General features: G+C 44.7%; 1 protein-coding gene across 3 annotated transcripts in view; it reads left to right on the top strand.

Moving 5' to 3' along the window:
* PTCD3 (pentatricopeptide repeat domain 3) overlaps positions 1-23,084 on the top strand; it is a 91,038-nt gene that overhangs the window by 20,399 nt on the left and 47,555 nt on the right. For all 3 annotated transcript variants that reach the window (XM_068275421.1, XM_068275415.1, XM_068275430.1), the window contains 6 exons: positions 4,605-4,692; positions 4,771-4,831; positions 12,496-12,578; positions 18,212-18,350; positions 21,499-21,549; positions 22,762-22,848. In XM_068275421.1, coding sequence (XP_068131522.1) covers positions 4,605-4,692; positions 4,771-4,831; positions 12,496-12,578; positions 18,212-18,350; positions 21,499-21,549; positions 22,762-22,848 — 509 coding nt within the window. The remainder of the gene's footprint in view (positions 1-4,604; positions 4,693-4,770; positions 4,832-12,495; positions 12,579-18,211; positions 18,351-21,498; positions 21,550-22,761; positions 22,849-23,084) is intronic.

Here is a 23,084-nt window from a genome sequence, read left to right as displayed (position 1 = left end):
CTACGCCGCACCCGACGTCACTTGCCGCTCAGCCGCCGCATACACTTACGCGTCCTCACAGGACGCTAAGTCCCCACCGGCTCCCGCTGTCCACCCCGCCCACATCTGTCACCCACATGTCACCCACAAATCAGAAGGAACCCCATTGGTCTGCTAAGGACCAATGGGGCTCCTTGGAGCCCAAATTCAAAGATGCTTAGAGAGCTCTGAGCTATATAGCTCAGAGCTCTGTCGGGTCCGTGCAGGACGCTAAGTCCCCGCCGGCTCCCGCTGCCCTCCCCACCTCTCCCACATGTCACCCACATGTGGGTGACAGATGTGGGCGGGGTGGACAGCGGGAGCCGGCGGGGACTTAGCGTCCTGCGAGGACGCGTAAGTGTATGCGGCGGCTGAGCGGCAAGTGACGTCGGGTGCGGCGTAGTTACAATGTAACAAAGTTGTTACATTGTAATAACTTTGTTACATTGTAACTGATAGAACATTTCCGAGGCTATTGCGAGGGATCATTTATTTAAAGGGACAGGTAAGTATTAATGGTTAATTAAGAATATTAAAGGACTTTTTTCGTGGTTATGTTTTTTGTTCAATTAAAATACTTTTTCTAAGTGTTTGTGTGTTTATTTACTTTTAACTCTTAAAGGAAATGGGTAAGAGGTACAAGTACCCCTATACTCATTTCTCCTGGGAGGGGGTGGGCATCTGGGAGACCCCTTTTTAAAGGGGACTCCCAGATGCCACCATGAACCCCCCCCAGGAAATCGCGGCCTCCACCTCCACCGCCCATCGGAGGTGGAGAAGAGCCCCTTGTCCTTGGATTGGACAAGGGCTCGGAGGGGGAGGGGAAAGCTTGGCTGCCCCTCCCATTTCCAAGACCCCCCAATCCATGGACCATGCGGGCTGGTATAGTCAGAGTGCGGAGCCCCACGCGGCCGGTGCTCCGCATTCTGGCTATCCCAGCCTGCATGGGGGACAAGGGGTTAAAGAGGTCTGGGAGGGGGGACCCCACGTCGTTTTTTTTTTTATATTTCCCACACTCAGAACGAAGTAAGTAAAACTCTTCCCACTTGGGGTAATCTATGAAAATAATACACTATTGTTACCTGTGCAAAAAAAAAATGACATTTTCCGCATTTAAAACACATTTTTCCCCTTGAAACTTAAAAATCGATTTTCTCAAAAACTATAAGGTCTTTTTGGAAAAAAAATTTTTCCTCTTATTCCCACTGATCCCCTTAATATACCCTGGGAATTTGGTGTTCCTAAATTTTAAGCAGGCTTTGCTATTAACCGTTAAAGTCGGCGGGTTTTTAAAGGTATATATTTTTCCTTTGAAACTTTAAAATCGATTTTCTGAAAAACTATAAGGTCTTTTTGAAAAAAAAAATTTCCTCTTATTCCTTCTGATCTCCTTAATATATTCTCCCAAATTTGAGGCTCTCAGCAATTAAGGGGGCTTCGCTATTAACCCTTAAAGTCGGCGGCTACCTAACATTGATCCATGCGTCAACTTTTCCGCTTGGGAGCATGACCGCATTAATTGCTAGTAGGAAATTACGCGTAAGGCAATAACGTAACAACCTGCATTACGGTATTCTTACGCGTAATTAAGGGCCATGCGTAATTAGACATGAAACGTAGATAAATGTCTACGCCGTAACCGTAATGCGTAATAGCGTAAAATTACGCGTAATGATCTGTAAGCGTAGTTTTTTCCATTACGCCCAGCACTAGACTCAGCTATAATGATAATCACCCATGCTATTGGCCAAATAGTAAAAGTACATGCACATACATTTTTAATACACAAAGACACAATAAATTACATTTAAAATGAATTGTTTACCTCCCACACCCAAAAGATACCCAAATTAAAATTTTAACTAAAAAATAAATAAAAAAAACAAAACCTAAATGGTTACCTAAGGGGCTGAACTTTTTTAATATGCATGTGAAGAGGGAATACAACTAATATTTTTTAAATTATAAGCTTGTGAATAGTGATAGCCGAAAAAACTAAAAAAATGCACCTTTATTTCCAAATAAAATATTGGCGCCATACATTGTGATAGGGACATAATTTAAATGGTGTAATAACCGGGACAAATGGGCAAATACAATACATAGGTTTTAATTATGGTAGCGTGTATTATTTTAACGCTATAATGGCTGAAAACTGAGAAATAATTAAAAAAAAAAAGTCTCAATGTTCCTGTTAAAATGCATTTAGAAAAAAATAATTCTTAGCAAAATGTACCACCCAAAGAAAGCCTAATTGGTAGTGGAAAAAAACAAGATATAGATCAATCAATTGTGATAAGTTGTGATAAAGTTATTGGCGAATGAATGGGAGGTGAAAATTGCTCGGATGCATATGGTGAAAAAACGACCTGAAGGCTGAAGTGGTTAATCAAAACATAAAAAGTCAATTTCCAAATTATGATCACACTTGGCAAATTTGTAGGAAAACTACAAGAGACGTAGTAACATTTTAACCGTAATAGGTAGTAGAATAGAGTTTAGAGAGTTTTAGGGTTGAGGCCCTTGTCTTGTGTATTCTTTTAGTCACAAACTGAATCAAAAGCAATTCAAACTTTGCAAATTCTGTACCAAAATAAAATACTTGTAAAATGAAAACAAAATTACAGAATATAAAAGAAAAAACATATATTTTTACCATAGGAACTTGGCTTTTTAAATATGTATGCCATGAGGGTATATTACTATTATTTTTGCAAATAAGGTCTTGTAATCACCAATAGCGTGTAATAAGAAAGCAAAATACCACCTAATATCTGGACCATACAGGATGTTGATACCTGTTGCCTCGTTGCTGCCAGCATCCAATTGTCTTTTTGTGTGTTGCCTCCTATGCGGCTAGTTAAGCACCTGTTCTTCCCTATATACCGTGTTTCCCCGAAAATAAGACACTGTCTTATATTAATTTTTGCTCTAAAAGATGTGCTAGGACTTATTTTCAGAGGATCTCTTATTTTGGGGCAAACACTGGTAGTTTTCCTATACAAAATGTACATACTGTATGCCATGTGCAACATACACAGAGCTTGTGGTTTGCAGATATTGGCTCTCAATTACAAGAAATTGATTCTGCTGATCATGTAATTAAGAGTCTATTTCTTGCAGGCAGAGAACTCTGTCAGGCTCCCCAGAGCTATGATAGGATAAGCTGTGTGTCCTGGGAAGAGGTGAAGTGCTGCTGATTCTTATCACAACAGATCAGGAGGGCTGGCTTCAACAAAAACACAAATTGCCTGACACATACAGTATATAGGACTGTGTAGAACTCACATTATACTGCTGCTCTCCTGTATCCAGGCTTTGTACTATTGAGCGTGACTTGCTGGTGTCATGTGGGCTGCTGCCTAGCTAGGGCTTAAATTCGGAGGATGTCTTACATTTCAAGCATTCTTGAAATTCCTGCTAGGTTTTATTCTCAGGGGATGTCTTACTTTAGGGGAAACACGGTATTGGATTGCATTTTATGTGATGTGTGATATGCCATGTTATTTGTTTGTTGTTCATCCTTCACTTTATTGAAAATCTAAAACAATAAAATCTTTTGTGAAAGAAAGCAAAATACAAGAAACAGAAAAAAGACACCTTTATTTCCAAATACAATAATGTGACCATACATTGTACTACGAACATAATCTAAATGTTGTAATAAACAGGATGGATAAGCAAATAAATTACTGTTTATTGTAAAGCTATACTGGATAAGCAAATTACTGTTTATTGTAAGGCTATACTGGATGTAAATGAAGAAATGGAGTGGTTTTTTTTTCAATTTTTCCCTTATTTTTCCCTTTAAAACGCATATAAAATAAGGTAATTACTAAACAAAATTATTACAGGATAAAAGCCTAATTTGTCCTGAAAAAAACAAGATCTAGATCATTTAGGTGTAATAAGTAGTAATAAAGTTATTGGTGAATCAATGGAATCAGCGCTGATATGTGAAAATTGCTCTCGTCCTGAAGTGGTTAAAGGATACCCGAACTGAAATGTGACCTAATGAGATAGACATGTGTATGTACAGTGCCTAGCACATAAATAACTATGCTGTGTTCCTTTTTTTTCTTTTTCTGCCTGAAAGAGTTAAATATAAGGTATGCAAGTGGCTGACTCAGTCCTGACTCAGACAGGAAGTGACTACAGTGTGACCCTCACTGATGAGCAATTCCAGCTATAAAACACTTTCCTAGCAGAAAATGGCTTCTGAGAGCAAGAAAGAGGGAAAAAAGGGGAATTTCTTATCAGTGAGGGTCACACTGTAGTCACTTCCTGTCTGAGTCAGGACTGAGTCAGCCACTTACATACCTGATATTTAACGCTTTCAGGCAGAGAAAGAAAAAAAGGAACACAGCATAGGTATTTGTGTGCTAGGCACTGTACATACACATGTCTATCTCATTATGTCACATGTCACCTCGGGAATCCTTTAAGCTTTGTTCTTGTCATATACACTTTTGTTTTGTTTTTTCACATTTACCCCTAAGGAATTATCATAAACAACCTTTTACTTTCATATATACAATACGACCACAGACTTTTTGTAATTTTTTTTTTCCCCTTTGTTTTTATAGTGAAAAGAATAATGCTGAGCGAATCTTCAATCTGATGCCAGAGAAGAATGCTCATTCGTTCTGCACCATGATTCGGGGGATGGTGAAGGTAAAGACTGGTACTGTCACAGCATTGGCTGATCACTGCACTAGCCCATTACTGATGCTCTGTACTCCTCTATTTCAGCACGGGGCTCACCAGAAGGCGTTTGACACATACAGAGACCTCCTGAATAACCGGCTGACCGGTGAGTGTGGAGAGGCCGGCATACCCGGCTGCTAATAGAATAGGCTTTAATACGGACTTATTTTTCAAGGAGTTTTCACTTAAAGTAAGTCCTGAAGCCAGATTTAAAATAAAAAAACAGATACTTATCTAAGGAAAGGGACAGGGGCGTAGTAGAAGCCATGGGCCCCTGGAGGTGGCATTGCTTAAAGCGCACCTGAACTCAGAACTTCCTCTCTGCTCAGAAAGATACACAACAGCATAATAACCTTTAAACAAAAAACATGTATTTGTTACAGCTGATACAGATCCTACAATACATTTGCACAGTTTATACTGCCTGATTCATAAAAGCAAACATATTGTTTACAGCCTGTGCTTTCAAATGGGCTTATCTGCCATAGGCAGTCATGTGACACGGGGAGGATCAAATTACAACTAGTGATTAGACACAAACGAGGGGGAATTAAATAAGCTAAACTCTCTAAATACATACTGGGTGCATTTCTCCCTGTTTTCCTTCTGTCCTGTGCAAGAGTTCAGGTCCACTTTAAGACTGCCTACATCCAAGGGCCCCATGAAAGTTTTGCTATGGGGCCCCATGGTCTCTAGCAATGCCACTGGAAAGGGATGGCTCTGGGTCCTAATGAGCCTTCCTGTTCCTCGTTCCAACGCTGGATCCCTGGTTCATATCTCCTGCTGTGGGGAGGCTTCAGAAATCTTCGGGAGCCTGAGTGCTCCATACTGCACCTGCGTGAGACAGCGCGCTCGCGCATACATAGAACGGAGCGGCCTGTCTTCAGGAGCACTTCCGAAACCTCTGGCAGCGGCAGAAAGCAGCCTCTGACCAATTGATCAGGGACTGGTAACGAGCCAGCTCAGGAACGGTGATACCGGGAGAGGAACGGGAAGTTATTAAACACAAATTAAGACAAAGGGCAGACTTACCTTAAAGAGAACCCGAGGTGGGTTTGAAGAATATTATCTGCATATATAGGCTGGATCTGCCTATACAGCCCAGCCTCTGTTGCTATCCCAAACCCCCCTAAGGTCCCCCTGCACTCTGCAATCCCTCATAAATCACAGCCACGCACGCTGCTGACAAACAGCTTGTCAGAGCTGGCTGTGTTTATCTCTATAGTGTCAGTCTGCTGCTCTCCCTGCCTCCTGCAGAACTCCAGTCCCCGCCTGCATCCCTTCCCTCCCTGCTGATTGGAGGGAAGGGACGGGGGCAGCGCCCAGAGCTATGCAGGAGGCAGGGGAGCAGCTGAGACTGACACTACAGATGTAAACACAGCCTCACAGCACGGCTGTGATTTATGAGGGATTGCAGAGTGCAAGGGGACCTTAGTGGGGTTTGGGATAGCAACAGAGGCTGGGCTGTATAGGCAGATCCAGCCTCTGTATGCAGATAACATTCTTTAAACACACCTCAGGTTCTCTTTAAAGGAATACTGTAGGGGTCGGGGGGGAAAATGAGTTGAACTTACCCGGGGCTTCTAATGGTCCCCCTCAGACATCCTGTGCCCGCCCAGCCACTCACCGATGCTCCGGCCCCGCCTCCGGTTCACTTCTGGAATTTCAGACTTTAAAGTTGGAAAACCTCTGCGTTGTCGTGTCCTCTCTCCCGCTGATGTCACCAGGAGTGTATAGCACAAACCCAGTATGGTCTGTGCCAGCACAGTATGCTCCTGGGGAGATCAGCGGGAACGAGGACACGGCAACGCAGACGCAGTGGTTATCCAACTTTAAAGTCTGAAAATCCAGAAGTGAACAAGAGGCGGGGCCCGAGCATTGGGGAGTGGCTGCGCAGGTTCAGGATGTCTGCGGGAGACCATTAGAAGCTCCGGGTAAGTTCAACTCATTTTCAAACTCCCCCCCCCCCCCCCCCTTCTTACAGTATTCCTTTAATGTAATGTAGGTTTAAAGAGAACCCGAAGTGTGTTTAAAGAATGTTATCTGCATACAGAGGCTGGATCTGCCTATACAGCCCAGCCTCTGTTGCTATCCCAAACCCCACTAAGGTCCCCCTGCACTCTGCAATCCCTCATAAATCACAGCCGTGCTGTGAGGCTGTGTTTACATCTGTAGTGTCAGTCTCAGCTGCTCCCCCGCCTCCTGCATAGCTCCGGTCCCTGCCCCCGTCCCTTCCCTCCAATCAGCAGGGAGGGAAGGGATGCAGGTGGGGACTGGAATTCTGCAGGAGGCGGGGAGAGCAGCAGACTGACACTATAGAGATAAACACAGCCAGCTCTGACAAGCTGTTTGTCAGCAGCGTGGCTGTGATGTATGAGGGATTGCAGAGTGCAGGGGGACCTTAGTAGGGTTTGGGATAGCAACAGAGGCTGGGCTGTATAGGCAGATCCAGCCTCTGTATGCAGATAATATTCTTCAAACCTACCTCGGGTTCTCTTTATCTCTGTAAAAAAAAAAATATTAAAGTAGATTTATGTATCCTGCAAGGAGATGATTTTCTTTCTGGTTGCTTGAGACTTCTGGTTAAAGGACAACTGAAGTGAGAAGAATATGGAGGCTGCCATATTTATTTCCTTTTAAAATTGCCTGGCAGCCCTACTGGTCTATTTACCTGGAGTAGTGTCTGCATCACATCAGAAACAAGCATGCAGCTAATCTTGTCAGAGCTGACAATAATGTCAAACACCTGATCAGCTGCATGCTTGTTCAGGGGCTTTGGCTAAAAGTATGAGGCAGAGGATCAGCAGGGCTGCCAGGCAACTGGTATTGCTTAAAAGGAAATAAATATGGCATCCTTCATATCCCTCTCACTTCAGTTGTCCTTTAAAGTAAAGTTGAGATGAATGGTTTAAAAGGATTGTTCCGTACCTGGGGCTTGCAGTCCGCCTGCTCCCTCTGGGTGCTTCCAGTATCCTCCGTTGTGAAGTCTGTGCTCTAGCTGGGTTGCGGACATGCGCAGATCGCTCCTGCCCAAGTGAGTGCCATTGGGTGGTGTGTGCGCCCAGAATCGCACATGAGCAGTGTTCTGTGGTATATCCGAGTCTGGACTTTACGCGGCTGACAAGGGCAACAATGGAGGGGACCAGGAGATTTATAGGTAATTGTGGTGCAAGTACATTTACGGAGATGCCTCTGTAGTAAGGGGCCTGTTCTTTCATTTGTTAGCATTGTGGGTGAATTTTCTCTGTAATTAAAGCAAATGGTAATTTTATTTTTTTTCTTTAAAGGATACCTGAGGTGACATGTGACATGATGAGATAGACATGTGTATGTACAGTGCCTAGCACACTAATAGCTATGCTGTGTTCCTTTTTTTCTTTCTCTGCCTGAAAGAGTTAAATATCAGGTATGTAAGTGGCTGACTCGGTCCTGACTCAGACAGGATATGACTACAGCATAGCTATAACTATACTACACAGCATAGTTATTTGTGTGCTAGGCACTGTACATAAGACAAGACCAGACAAGACAAATAACATTTATATCGCGCTTTTCTCCTGGCGGACTCAAAGCGCCAGAGCAGCAGCCATTAGGGCGTGCTCTATAGGCAGTAGCAGTGTTAGGGAGACTTGCCTAAGGTCTCCTACTGAATAGGTGCTGGCTTACTGAACAGGCAGAGCCGAGATTTGAACCCAGGTCTCCTGTGTCAGAAGCAGAGCCCTTAACCATTACACCATCCAGCCACCACATACACAGGTCTATTTCATCATGTCACATGTCACTTCGGGTATCCTTTTAAGACAAAGGACATCCGAGGTGAAAATACGGTAAACTGATGAGAAAAACAATTGTATCTATCCTCCTTCTCTTACAAATGATTTGTCTAGATATCCCACAGTTTTATTTTATATTTAAATCTAGTTTTTACTTTTTAATTGTCTCTGCTCAATGACACCTTCACTAAAGTATGCTAGAGCTCAAATCTATGACTTATTTACCCTTTTTATCTCTTTCCTGCTCCAGGAAGCCATTTACTGACGGAAAGTGTTTTATGGCTGTAATTCCTTATCAGTGAGGATTTGGCTATAGTCAGACCCAGTCCCGATCCGGACAGAAACTGTCACTTGCATACCTGATGTTTAAGTCTTTCAGGCAGAGAAAGAAAAAAGGAACACAACCTAGTTTTGTGTGCTAGGCACTGTACATACACGTCTATCTCATCATGTCACATGTCATCTCGGTTGTCCTTAAAGTGGACCCAAATTAAAAATACAAGATTTCAGAAATAAAATCTATTTTCTAAATTACAATAACAAATAGCAGCCTTTTTTCAGCTGCATGTTGACAAAAAATATTTATAGTATAAAATATTTTACATTTAATGGAGGAACCCCTCCCTTCCTTTCATATTGCCGGGACAGAATCCGGCAAACTGGTGGAGTACAATTAAATTAAGAATAAGCAGCGTCTCTTCCTTGGAACTAATATCCCACCATGGAGAGGAGGCTAACCAATACAGTAAGCTTATATCAAATGGATTGTTCAATGGTCACACAGCCTCGCAAAGTATACCAAGTTGCCATTTATTATATCAAAATTTCATAAGAGAGACCAGGCCTCACATAGATGTAAATACCACATAGTAATTCATCACAGTAGAAAAAACACACATTTAAAAACAATGATCGGATTGCATATTGACGCAGACTGCGTTATCAAACTATATCATACCATAAGGGTTTGATTCAGTGGATGTAGAGGCAGATTGTATCTGGCCAGATAGTAAAAAAGCTGCCACACTCAACTTCCGTCCGCGCACTCACTCAACACACATACATGTGCCATGTGTCTAATGGTGGGGGGCCCCCTTTAAGGAATCAATATCTCCAGCAGTTCAGTCCGCAAAGAATGACATAGGGACTTGCAATGTCTGCCGTTAGTTGTACAACATGAGGGATTAGCTCTCACCAAGACTTGCTCACGTAGGCATCCAGTCACTGGAACTCCGCTGCCACCTGCAATGTGGTCCAGACCGCTTGGAGGACTTAGAAACGTTGTGCTGCCGGCTCCAACTACCCGCTCACTCCACCGCGGAGGACGCCAAGTCGGAGTTCCGTGACTCACGTGTGTGAATGAGTGCTGCAGGACACGCAGCTGCGTCAGCTCCGCCCACCGACGCGTTTCACGTCCGCATTGGACGTTTCATCAGGGTGTGGTCTTGCAACATAGACGTCACCTCTTATATGGAACTGAGACTCCGCCTTTAGCATCACATTGCCATGACAGCCATTCAGATTTTAAACACGGCATGGTGCATGCAACGCGGACTATTTTAGTTACATTTCGCATTATGGCAGTGTGAATGTGGGTTAAAGGTGAGCACCACCCGTCCATTAACGCCCATATCAGCATCATTCAGGACCGTCCATCATCTCATTTGATTCATACTGATTACAGTCCAACAGTACTGTTCATGATCACATATATAAGTAGAAGTTCATTTCCATGATGTTTCCATTTGATCACCATTATTCCTATCCCATCAAAGCGAGCAGTTTTGTTTCATCATATATACAGAGCACCAGTCCCATCAGACTTACTCTTATCATTTTACATATATATCCATGCATATTCATATGCATAGACACAGGGGTATCGACAGCAGACACATAATGTCTCTGATGGCACCATGATCACTCACTGCGGATCCATTCAAAGTTTGCCCGCTAGTCCAGGCCTTACCGTCCTATATACAAGACACACGTGATGTCCTGGGTGTCCTGGCCGGTTTCAGGGTACCCCCGGGGTCCATCCTTGTCGGGATCGACGTGGAATCGCTTTACACGTCGATTCCCCATGAGGAGGGGCTCCGGGCTATGTCCTTCTTCCTCCGTGAGCGGCATCCCTCTTCTATGGCCCATAATGCTTTTATAGTGGAGGCCATGAAGTTAATCCTTACCCGAAATTGCTTCGTTTTTGAAGGGCAGTTCTATCAACAGCTGCGGGGAACTTCAATGGGGGCTTCGTGTGCACCGGCCTATGCTTGTTTACATTTAGGACTCTGGGAACGGGAACAGGTATATCCCAGCCCTGAGTACGGTGCACACGTCGCCCTCTGGATAAGATTCATTGACGAATGCGAAATGTAACTAAAATAGTCCGCGTTGCATGCACCATGCCGTGTTTAAAATCTGAATGGCTGTCATGGCAATGTGATGCTAAAGGCGGAGTCTCAGTTCCATATAAGAGGTGACGTCTATGTTGCAAGACCACACCCTGATGAAACGTTCAATGCGGACGTGAAACGCGTCGGTGGGCGGAGCTGACGCAGCTGCGTGTCCTGCAGCACTCATTCACACACGTGAGTCATGGAACTCCGGCTTGGCGTCCTCCGCGGTGGAGTGAGCGGGTAGTTGGAGCCGGCAGCACAAGGTTTCTAAGTCCTCCAAGCGGTCTGGACCACATTGCAGGTGGCAGCGGAGTTCCAGTGACTGGATGTCTTGGTGAGAGCTAATCCCTCATGTTGTACAACTAACGGCAGACATTGCAAGTCCCTATGTCATTCTTTGCGGACTGAACTGCTGGAGATATTGATTCCTTAAAGGGGGCCCCCCACCATTAGACACATGGCACATGTATGTGTGTTGAGTGAGTGCGCGGACGGAAGTTGAGTGTGGCAGCTTTTTTACTATCTGGCCAGATACAATCTGCCTCTACATCCACTGAATCAAACCCTTATGGTATGATATAGTTTGATAACGCAGTCTGCGTCAATATGCAATCTGATCATTGTTTTTAAATGTGTGTTTTTTCTACTGTGATGAATTACTATGTGGTATTTACATCTATGTGAGGCCTGGTGTCTCTTATGAAATTTTGATATAATAAATGGCAACTTGGTATACTTTGCGAGGCTGTGTGACCATTGAACAATCCATTTGATATAAACTGGTGGAGTAGCAGGTGTCTGGCATAGGAGGAATTGCTAATGGCTGCCACCTGTATAACCCTAGTTATGAAAAGAGAAGGGTGAAAAGCATGCACTGAAATGCTCATAGGCTGGAAGGAGTGTTTATTTATCTTTGTATGTGTCAGCGTGGTGCAACTAAATATTTTGAATTAAAATGTTTGGTTTGGGTCCGCTTTAAGAAGAGGGAAGGCTCTGGGTCCTATAGAGCAGTGTTCCCCAACCCTATTCTCAGGGCCCACCAACAGTGCATGTTTTGTGGAAATCCACAAAGGTAGTTAATCAGCTCTGCTGAGTCACCTAATTATCTCACCTGTGCTTGTTTGTGGTTTTCTGCAAAACATGTACTGTTGGTGGGCCTTGAGGACAGGGTTGGGGAACTCTGCGTAGAGGACCCTCTCCTCTCCCTGTGCCCTCTTTGCAGCGGCAGCTCCTCCATTTAAACCCCCCACCGCAGGGGAGTTCAGGAGCCACGTCCTCCCGAAAACGGGCAGCTCTATACTGCGCACGCCAGAGAGGGCACTCGCACATGCGCAGTTTGGAGCGGTCTTAGTTAGCACTTGGGCTTCCCAAGATTTCTGAAGCCTCTCTTCTGCGGCAGACACAGCAGTATTTGACCGTATTAGTTCAACACTGCTACCAGTAGCCATTGCTAGAATGTGGGGATTGGGAGAGGAGCGGGAATGCTATAGGATTCAGAGCCTTCCCTCTCCTTAGGCAAGTATCTGTATTTTTTAATTTTTTTACCGTTCCCATTGACTTTAAGGAGAATAATGGAAACCCTGTCATTTCTGTTTGTGCAGGAGATGTGCACACGTTCAATGCTCTGATCTCTGCAGTCCAGTATGTGAAAAAGCACAACATGGATAGGTGGACCCTCATCATGGTGAGTGGAGCAGACATTGCTGGTTTTACTCCTCTGCACAACTGGTGGTTTTCTGGCGGGGAGACGAAGGCCTCAATTCACTAAGGGCAGTTCCGTAAAATAACTTAGAACTTAGAAAAAATACTATACATTGAGTATTTTACTCTTGTTTTTCCAAACTCGCTAAGATTTCCAGCCTGCGGTAGAAGTTTGGTAATATACTGAAAAAGCATGCTTCAGTTCACTAAGCCCTGCTCTGTAAGTCTCAACAGCTGTGGAGCAGGTCAGGCAGGAAGCTGTGATTGTTCCCAAAAGTGATGTGCATGAGTCAGTATTTTACGTCCATTGTCCAGCATCCCCAGCATGCCTTTAAATGTGCTGCAGCCAATTGATGGAGCTCTTCTGTATAACAGTGTATAGATATGCACATCTAAAGGGATACAGAAAATACTTTTTTTTAAATGTCTCCCTCTCCTGCTCTGCGGTTCTGAAGTCCCGCTCTCCAGAGTATCGGACTGAATTGGGTGAGAAGTAGAGCTGCGTGGCTTTTCCTATTGGCTGCCTGACTCTCCCTAATGGACCTCTGCCACATCTGTCAATGTTTCCGCATGGGTAGTGTGAGTTATCCGCTGGTCAGAGCTTGGAGGTAAATATTAAAGACTTATACTTGATTTGCCGAATGCTTTAAAGCTAATGGGAACCAATTTAGAAATAAAAAAGTCAGATACTCACCTAAGGAGAGGGAAGGCCCGGTACTAATGAGACTTCCCTCTCCTCTCCTGGTGCCCGGTCCCGTTCAGGATCCCCCGTAGCAGCATTCGACCAGTTCGGTCAAATACTGCCACTTCTGCCACCGAAGGGAGTTTTCGGAAATCTTCAGGAGCACTCGGGCTCCTGAAGACGGGCCGCTCCATACTACGCATGCGCGAGCGCCCTCTATGACGTACTCGCGTGTGTCTATGACGCACTCGCGCGTGCGCAGTGTGGAGCCGTCTGTCTTCGGGAGGACTCGGCTCCCGAAGGCTTCCGAAGTCCCCGCGGCAGGGGATTTGAACGGAGGATCCTGAGGGCACCAGGAGAGGAGAGGGTAGGCTCATTAGGACTCAGAGCCTTCCCTCTCCTTAGGTGAGTATCTGACTTTTCTTTAGGATGGGGTAACATTAGCTTTTAACTTTGTGAATTCCAGCACAAATCAGTAATTTACCTCACTCTTCTGTAATTTTTTCAGTGCGGTAATAGGATTAGTGAATTGACATTTGGTAAGGTGATCGGTAACCTCAGCTTGTTTGTTTTTTCGTTTGTTTTGTTTTGCATTTCTGAATGCGGTAATGCTTAGTGAATTGAGGCCATTGTGAAGGGAAAAGACAGTTCACATTAGCGATGCAGACAAGCACAGAAGTGTTCCTATGTTTTTACATCTGCTGCACGTCAATGTGTGTTAGAAGTAAATGTTGGTGTGTGTATTGCACTAAGGGCGTGTTCACACTATGAGCGATTCCTTTTTTTTTTTTTTTTGTGTGTGTGTGTGTAAGCGCTGGTGATTTTGAAAAACGCCCTAAAAGCGCTTGTGTAATGATTCCCTTTGACAGTGTTCACATATGAATGTTTTGATTGCGTGCCATTCTCAAAAGCGCCGTCTGTACCATTTTCAGAGCGCTTTGGCTCAATGGCAGGTATAGGGAAATCGCTAAGCGCTTGAAAAAGCGCTTGTATAGCAATTTCCCTAGCGATTTTAAGAATGAATACATTGTATTATTTTCCGGGTCAAAGAGTTCACTTCCTGACTAACGTCAGGAAGTGAAAATCTCAATCGATCATCAAAAGCGCTTACACAAAATCGCCCAATGCTCAGAAAACGCCGGGAATCGCTTGAAAAAAATGTGCACAGAAACGCTCAGCGCTTGCGATCACGCCTGCGATTTATGTGAACAAAGCCTAACTGTGTGGTTTATTGAATATTCCCCATTATCATACTTAGCTTCTGTGTATTGCTTGTTCCTAGATTAAAAAGAGGGACCAGCTGGAGACTACTAAACTCCATTAGCATCCGTTCTCCTAGGGTCGGTTGATTGCTCCTATACAATATAGGATAACTAACTTTAGGACCACGCTAGTTGAAATGTACCGGTTTTGATGGCTATCTGGCTGCCAGGGTGTAGATTTCAACTCACCGCTGATGTGCGGATCTGCCGTTTTCATAGCTCCCGCCGACCTCGCCGCTGAATCCCTGCCGTCTCCCGCCGCAGCTCACTTGCTCTGCCCGTCTCTATGACGACAGAGCCCTGTGAGCGGGTCAGGAGCCGATTTCATTGGCTCCTGGCCCTGTCTTTCAATGTAAGCAGCTCCCATTGGCTTACATTGAAAGACAGGAGCCAATGAAAGCGGCTCCTGACCGGCTCACAGGAACTCTGCCTTCATAGAGACGGCAGAGTGGGTGGCACAGGTTCCCGACGTGCGGCGGTTACAGCTTGCCTAGGGAGGTAGAAGCCTCTGGATCCTAATGAGGCATCCTCCTCTGTCCTGACGATCCATCGCTGGAAGCCCCCGAACAACAGAGAGGTAAATGTTTTCCAACCATGTTCCGGCGCAGGTGCAGTAGTGACTTTCCGATCGGGCTTCAGCAGAAATAGCCGAGCCCCATCAGATCCACTCTACTGCGCAGGTGACTCATGCCTGCGCAGTACAGCGAACCCGATCGGGCTTAGCTATCTCCTCCAAGAGCCCATCATAAAGCCGCTACTGCGGAAGGTAAATATTGCCGTGTGCTGATGCGCCTGCTCAGTGCTCGGGTCATTTTGCTTACAGCCGTACTTCCTGCACGGTTTTGGGCTGTAAGCACAACCCCCTTCCCGACGCCCACAGGTGGGGTTGTGTTTACAGCCCAACACTGTTCAGGGCTGTGGCATTTGCGCACAGCCCTCCATGTGCTCACCAAAGGTAGCCTGACTGCCATTGGGTACCGAAATGAGATCTTCAGACCCCTTGTGAGACCATATGCTGGTGCAGTTGGCCCTGGGTTCCTCATAATGCAAGACAATGCTAGACCTCATGTGGCTGGAGTGTGTCGGCAGTTTCTGCAAGACAAAGGCATCGATACTATGGAATTGCCCGCCCATTCCTCAGACCTTAATTCAATTGAGCAGATCTAATTAGACATCATGTCTCGCTGCATCCACCAACGCCACGTTGCCCCCCAGACTGTCCAGGAGTTGGTGGATGCTTTAGTCCAGGTCTGGGATGAAATCCGTCAGATCATCTGCAACCTCATCAAGAGTGTGTCCAGTCGTCTTAGGGAGGAAAGTTGGAACAGCCTGTAGTGTTTTTTTACCACTTTCATTTCAGTGTAACTCCTAATCCAGACCTCCAAAGGTTGATAAATTTGATTTATATTGATGTGTTATTTTTCAGTTCCCTTTATTTTTTTTTTATTGAGCAGTGTAGATACATAGAATATACAAAAATTACATAGAATAGGATTATAATCTGCATTCAAATAAAACCTATCAAAAACATAAGAAAAGTCTTGGCTGTAAAAATTACATTAGCAAAATTAATAATAATTAACGTTACCAATTCCTCTGTTCCTCTCTCTGCCTCCTTTCATTTTTTCTGGATTCCGCAGCCACCACTGAGTTTAAGTTTCCACGTTTATACTGTAAAAAGGACCTGCCCCTCCCTTAATTGGATACCGATGCATTAAGGCTTGTCCATCACCTGAATACTTTCAGTTTCAATGAAAAAAGGAGACACCAAGAGCCCAATATAGTGTAGTATGTACTGGAACTGTGGGTGTGAAAGGGTAAGTATAATGTTATACTCAAAAGTCAGGATTACCATCCAGGCGACCACTAATTAGGCAGGTGGGGAGTATTGAACCTGTCCCCACTCAGGATTAAGAACTTGCCCTCTGTAGATCAGAAGAAAGGGGCCAAATCCCCTCCGCCAGGGGTGGATACGATTATTGTACAGAGGTGCCAGTAGAATAAGAATTGTTAAAACATTTAAAATGAAGGAGGCAGTGGTGGACTTAACCCCCTCAATGTAGACACAAGATGCTGTTGAATTTTTTTCAACAAAGATAATTTATTAACATTCTCCAGACAAATGCAACGCGTTTTGCGGGCATATCCCACTTCATCAGGCTATAGCAAGGAGTAAACAACTCATGCAGGTCTAGTCATCAGCTTAGCGCCTCTTAGACCTGCAAGTTCACCACTGCCTCCTTCATTTTAAATGTTTTAACAATTTTTATTCTACTGGTGCCTCTGTACAACTCTACTTTCAGTTTCAAGTAAGAAACAGTCACTAAATATCAGTCTCCACTCCTTTCCGATTTTCCAAAACTAATGCTTTTGCCACTAAAGCCCCTATTTCTTTAAATAGAGTTTGAAGCCTTAAAAATTACCTCCTTTTTATTTCAGAATGCTTTTCAGCCTTAAGAGCAAAGAGGATTCACCGCATCCAAGCGGCAGAACGAGGCATTTATCCCCCCCAAAGCCTTTCAAAGTTGCAGACTTTGCTGTCCGGAGGAGGCAGAGCTTTGTGCTGTAGCTCTGCCTCAAGTTCATTCAATCACTGCTGATCTCCGCCTCTCCCCACCCCTCTCCGTTAAAGAAGGAGGAGAGTCGGAGATTGAATGGACTGGAGGCAGAGCTACAGCACAAAGCTCTGCCTCCTCCAGGAAGTACTGGAGGATTTTGCCACTGGGATTTTGTGGGGGGATAAAGACCTCGTACGGAGGCGGGGATGCGGTAAATCCTCTTTGCTCTTAAAGGGACACTTAAGCCAGAAAAAAAAATGAGTTATACTCACCTGGGGCTTCTACCAGCCCCCTGCAGCAGTCCTGTGCCCTCGCAGCCACTCACTAATCCTCTGGTCCCCCGCTGCCAGCTAGTTTGGTTTTTGCCGACAGGCCCGGCCACGCGTAGCTTTCTCCGCATTCCCGACTGTAATTAGCGCTATTGCGGGCTGCAACGCATACAAATATATGCGTTGCCGCATTACCTACGTATATTTTTGTACGCGTAGCGGCCCAAAATAGCTCTAATTAAAGTCGGGAATGCGGAGAAAGGTAAATATTTTGCCAGGAAGGTAAATATTATCTCTATCTCCTCCCCCACCACTCACCCCCCCCCCCCCCTTTCAAATAAATCTGACACGTGCTTGTCTGACTGATGATCGGGGCAGCGCTCTTCTTCATGCACCAGCACAGCCACACTGCCCCTGCGCGATTACGGCCCCGTCTGCACAGTAAGCACAAGCAGCTCCGTGCTACTGCGCAGACGCTGCCGTGCTTACACGGGTCCAGTAAGGTTGTGCTCATGCAGGATGAAGACTTGGCCCAGATTTTCTAGAGGATCACGGCGGCATGGAGAAAAAAGGACACAGGAAGCCTCTACACAGGATCCAGAGGTTTTCCTCTTCTTAAGCGAGCATTTTCTTTTTGACCCGAGGACTTCCCAGAGACGGGAAGTGAGTGCAAAACTTGGAACACAGACAGCAGATAATTAAACAAACAAACCAAACAACATTGAAATAGAATTTTTACCCCTCTCCCCCCCCCCCCCCCCTACCATGCACACTCCGAAACCTTGAATAAAAAAAGTTTTCCTACAACTGAGCCTTTTAATGAGTCAAATAATGTCTCTCTATAGGATCTGATTAATCACATGATCCAGCAGAAGGTGCAACCAAACCTCTTCACGTTCAACGCCCTCCTGAGCAGCTTGAAGAGAACTAGTTTGAGAGGACTCGCGGTACAGGCCATCTGTGAGATGAGAGCGCTGAATATAGGTGAGGATCTGCATGTTGTGTTTTATGTAATGGCATCGCATTCCTTAGTGATTTATTTTCATTTAACAACGCTACATTGTTTAAAGGACAACTGATGCAAAGAGGCATATGGAGGCTGCCATAATTATTTCCTTTTAAGCAATACCAGTGGCTTGGCTGTCCTGCTGATCCTCTTACTTCTAGCCATAGACCCAGAAATGAGCACATGTAGATCAAGTGTTTCTAACATTATTTTCAGATCTGACAAGATTAGCTGCGCCAGTAGAATAAAAATTGTTAAAACATTTAAAATGAAGGAGGCAGTGGTGGACTTGCGTCCTCAAGGTAGACACAAGATGCTGTTGAATGTTTTTCAACAAAGATAATTTATTAGCATACTCCAGACAAATGCAACGCGTTTCACGAGCATATCCCACTTCATCAGGCTATAGCAAGGAATAAACAACTCGTGCAGGTCTAGTCATCAGCTAAGCACCTCTTAAGGGGCCCATACACTCAGCCGATTTTCTGGCCGACCGATCGATATCGATCGATTGATCATTTGCAAATCGGTTGGCCAATCGACCGATCGATGGCCGATTTCGATGGATTTCCGTCGACCAGGCAGGATGGAAAATTTAGATCGATCTGATGAGATTGCTTATCAGTTTGCATTGGCCTTAATGGAAATCTGATGGCAAAAAAATGCCATCAGATCGAATTTCAATAGATTTCAAACTGAAATCTATTGGAATTCTATCCTGGTAAAAAATGTTCTAAAAACGCATCAGATAGATCATCAGATGCATTTCTTATCTACCTGCTGCCAATCTGACGAGTGTATGGGCACCTTTAGACCTGCAAGTCCACCACTGCCTCCTTCATTTTAAATGTTTTAACAATTTTTATTCTACTGGCACCTCTGTACAACTCTACTTTCAGTTTTAAGTAACAAACTGCACATGTGAGAGGTTCAGTCACTAAATATCAGTCTCCACTCCTTTCCGCTTTTCCAAAATTAATGCTTTTGCCACCAAAGCCCCTACTTATTTAACCACTTGCCGACCGCACGCTTATACCGTGCGTCGGCAAAGTGGCAGCTGCAGGACCAGCGACGCAGTACTGCGTCGCCAGCTGCAGGCTGATTAATTAGGAAGCAGCCGCTCGCGCGAGCGGCTGCTTCCTGTCAAATCACGGCGGGGGGCTCCGTGAATAGCCTGCGGGCCGCCGATGGCGGCTCGCAGGCTAAATGTAAACACAAGCGGAAATAATCCGCTTTGTTTACATTGTACGGCGCTGCTGCGCAGCAGCGCCGTAAGGCAGATCGGCGATCCCCGGCCAATCAGCGGCCGGGGATCGCCGCCATGTGACAGAGGACGTCCTGTCACTGGCTGCACAGGACGGATAGCGTCCTGTGCAGCCTGGATCACTGGGGGGACAGGTAGGAGAGGGAGGGGGAGGGAATGTCGCCGCGGAGGGGGGCTTTGAGGTGCCCCCCCCGCAACATGCCACCAGCAGGAGCGATCAGACCCCCCCTGCACATCATCCCCATAGGGGGGAAAAAAGGGGGGCGATCTGATCGCTCTGCGTGCCCGCTGATCTGTGCTGGGGGCTGCAGAGCCCACCCAGCACAGATCCCTTCAAACAGCGCTGGTCCTTAAGGGGGGGTAAAGGGGGGGTCCTCAAGTGGTTAAAGAGAGTCTGAAGCCCTAAAAATTGCCTCCTTTTTATTTAAGAATGCTCTTCAGCCGTAAGAGCAAAGAGGATTCGGCGCATCCCTGCGGCCGTACGAGGTCTTTATCCCCCCCCCCCCCCCCAAATGCTGGAGCAAAATTCTACGCCTTTCAAAGTCACAGATTTTGCTGCCTGGGGGGAGGCAGAGCTGACAAGATTAGCTGCATGCTTGTTTTAGGTCTTATTCAGACACTACTACAACCAAATAGACCGGTAAGGCTGCCAGGAAACTAGTATTGTTTAAAAGGAAACAAATATGGCAGCATCCCTATCCCTCTCACTTCAGTTGCCCTTTTAGGGGCTAGTTCAGAGAAAAAAGGTACATAGACACGTGCCATCAGTGTCACCCATCAGGCTCAAGCTCCACCCAGTGGGCAGATTTTGTGGAATGAGCGGTGCATAGAAGTGTTGCTCTGAAAAGATACATAGAGATACGTTGGGGTTTGTGTGTGTTGGAGATTGGTCATCTCGTGTTTTTCACATTTTTTGCTAACAGCTTGCAGCTTAAACTGAGCCTGAACTCAGAACCAGAAGATAGCAACAGCATAATAGCCTTTAAAGAAAAAACATTTCTATATTGCAGCTAATACAAATCCTGCAATAAATCTGCAGTGTGTCTACTTCCTGCTTTCATGGAAGTCCTGTTGTTAAAATCCTGTGTTTACCAATTAGTGGGGTGGTATGCAATATGCATATCTAGAGGCAGTGCGTTTTTTAGGTCATCTAGTAAGGAATGAAACGTGCCCAGTGGTTGAAGGGGGAATGGCCTAAGTTAGAGCTTATGCATGACAGAAAAAGTGAGTTCTGAGGCAGTGCTTAAAGGTTTCAAAGGTTGGAGAGTGATGGATCTGTTTTGGAAGGGGATTCCAGAAGAGGGGTGAGGCACATGAGAAATCTTATATTAGGGAATGCGAGGAGGTGATTCTAGAGCAGGGCAGAGGAAGGTCGTGTTCAGATCTGAGATTGTGGTTGGGGTGGTATCTGGAAACTAGTGAGGAGATGTGCAGGGAGAGAGATTGTGGAGAGCTTTGTAGATTAGGGTTAAGAGTTTGAAATGGATCCTCTGATTAATTGGCAGCCAATGGAAAACTTGACAGAGAGCAGCAGAGGAAGAGCGAGAAGATGAATGAAGGATCGTCAAGGTCGACAGTTATTGTCTGTATGTATCTTTACTGAGATGAGAGGACTAGGATGAGACAAGATAATAGTAGTTTCTGCACATATCTCTGGGTGTATGTTTGCACAATACCGCATGCTATTGCAATGGTTCCTACAAAGTTTTGGAGCTGCATGAGACTGATGTTGACGGAAAATGTTAATGATGTTCACTTGCAAAAGACTTGTTTCATGATAACATGTTTTAGTAATTTATCATTTATTTAATTTTTTTATACATAAGTAGAGTTACGCTTTAAACATCCTTTTTAATTTTTAGAGCCAAGCCTTGCAACATTCAAGCACTTGTTGAGTGTAGTCTATAGACCAGGTAAGTACTCAGATTGTTTTCTTATACTTTCTTTTTTACTGCAATATATATTGACTTAACCACTAGCCGCGTCAACGGCAGTATATCTACGCCCCGCGGTTGCTCTCTTACCACTCCAGGGGCGTAGATATTCGTTCTTCTATGAGCGGCATGCGCAAATGCGTGCACCTGCAACCCCTCCTCCATGGCGGTGTACCAGTACACCAATCCGTGAATGGGAACATAGTTCCCATTCATTGATCTAAGTGCCCGTGATCAATGGCCACCGGCATCAATGAGATGCCGTGGCCATTGATAAAATGAAAGCAACAGGTACATGTTAATTCCTGTTGGCTTACGAACAGTACACACAGGAAGATAACGTGGGGGACATCTTGTGGGCAAATAGTAAAACTACACCTACATTCACTTTTTAAATAAAAATGCTTACATAATACATATAACATTGAAATGAACCCCTTACCTCCCCAACTTTTCCATAGTTACCAAAATAAAACATTTTGTCTTTATAAAAAAAAATTACATAAATGGTTACCTTAGGTTAGGGACTAAACCTTTTTTTTTAATATGTATGTCATGAGGGTGTATTACTGTTAGTATTGCAAATAGGGGCTTTTAATTAGTGATGGACGCAAAACGAAAATAAACCTTGTTATCAAAATACAATATTTTAAAGAGAAACCGTAACCAAAAATTTAGCGTCGTCCCAATCAGTAGCGGATACCCCCTTTCCCGTGAGAAATCTTTAACTTTTCACAAACTGATCATCAGGGGGCTCTGTATGGCTGATATTGTGGTGAAGCCGCTCCCACAGGAGACAGTGAGGACCATTTTCCTGGAAGTTTCCTGTCTGAACCTCGCTGCATTGTGGGAAATAGCTTTTTACAGCTGTTTCCAACTGACAAAAAAGCAAGCAGCAGGTACTTCCAGCGACATCACCTGCCAGCAGTTGTCACCATGTGATAAATGTCAGAATGTAAATCAGGGAGAGGAAAGCTTTTACAATGGGCAAACACTGGCTAAAAGCATTTATACATAATTATTGTAAAAATGAAGCACTTTTTTATTACATTATTTTCACTGGAGTTCCTGTTTAAGAAGTGTCTTATTATCTCACAGAACTGTGTTCTCCCTGCTGGTTAGACCTGTTTAAGAAGAAAAAACTGTTGGTAATGCTTTGATAAATCTGGCCCTGTGTCTGTCTTTTGTCAGGTGACTCTTCGTCTCAGACTCAGCTTCTAAATGACATTCTGCAGGAGATCCAGGGGAAGAGCTTCTCAGCCCAGGATCCAGAGGACTGTAAGTATTTGTTCTACCTATCTGGTTTTGCTGTTGTCAGAGTACTTCTGTGGGTTTTACTTGAGCAGCAGAGTAGATGTCATGCTAAAACTAAATTGTTTTGTTTCGCTTAGTATGACTGATTGTTTAAGGTGACAATCCACTACGATTGCAGATAACCCCCTGAGGTTGTTGTCAGCCCATTAAAGAGACTCTGAAGTCTCCTAAAAATCCTCTCTTTATTTTAAAAATGTGTT

Source organism: Hyperolius riggenbachi, chromosome 1 (genome assembly GCF_040937935.1).
Source record: "Hyperolius riggenbachi isolate aHypRig1 chromosome 1, aHypRig1.pri, whole genome shotgun sequence".
NCBI classification, from domain to species: domain Eukaryota; kingdom Metazoa; phylum Chordata; class Amphibia; order Anura; family Hyperoliidae; genus Hyperolius; species Hyperolius riggenbachi.
Note: the sequence above shows the minus strand (reverse complement) of the source record. Positions and strands in the feature narration are given on the sequence as shown.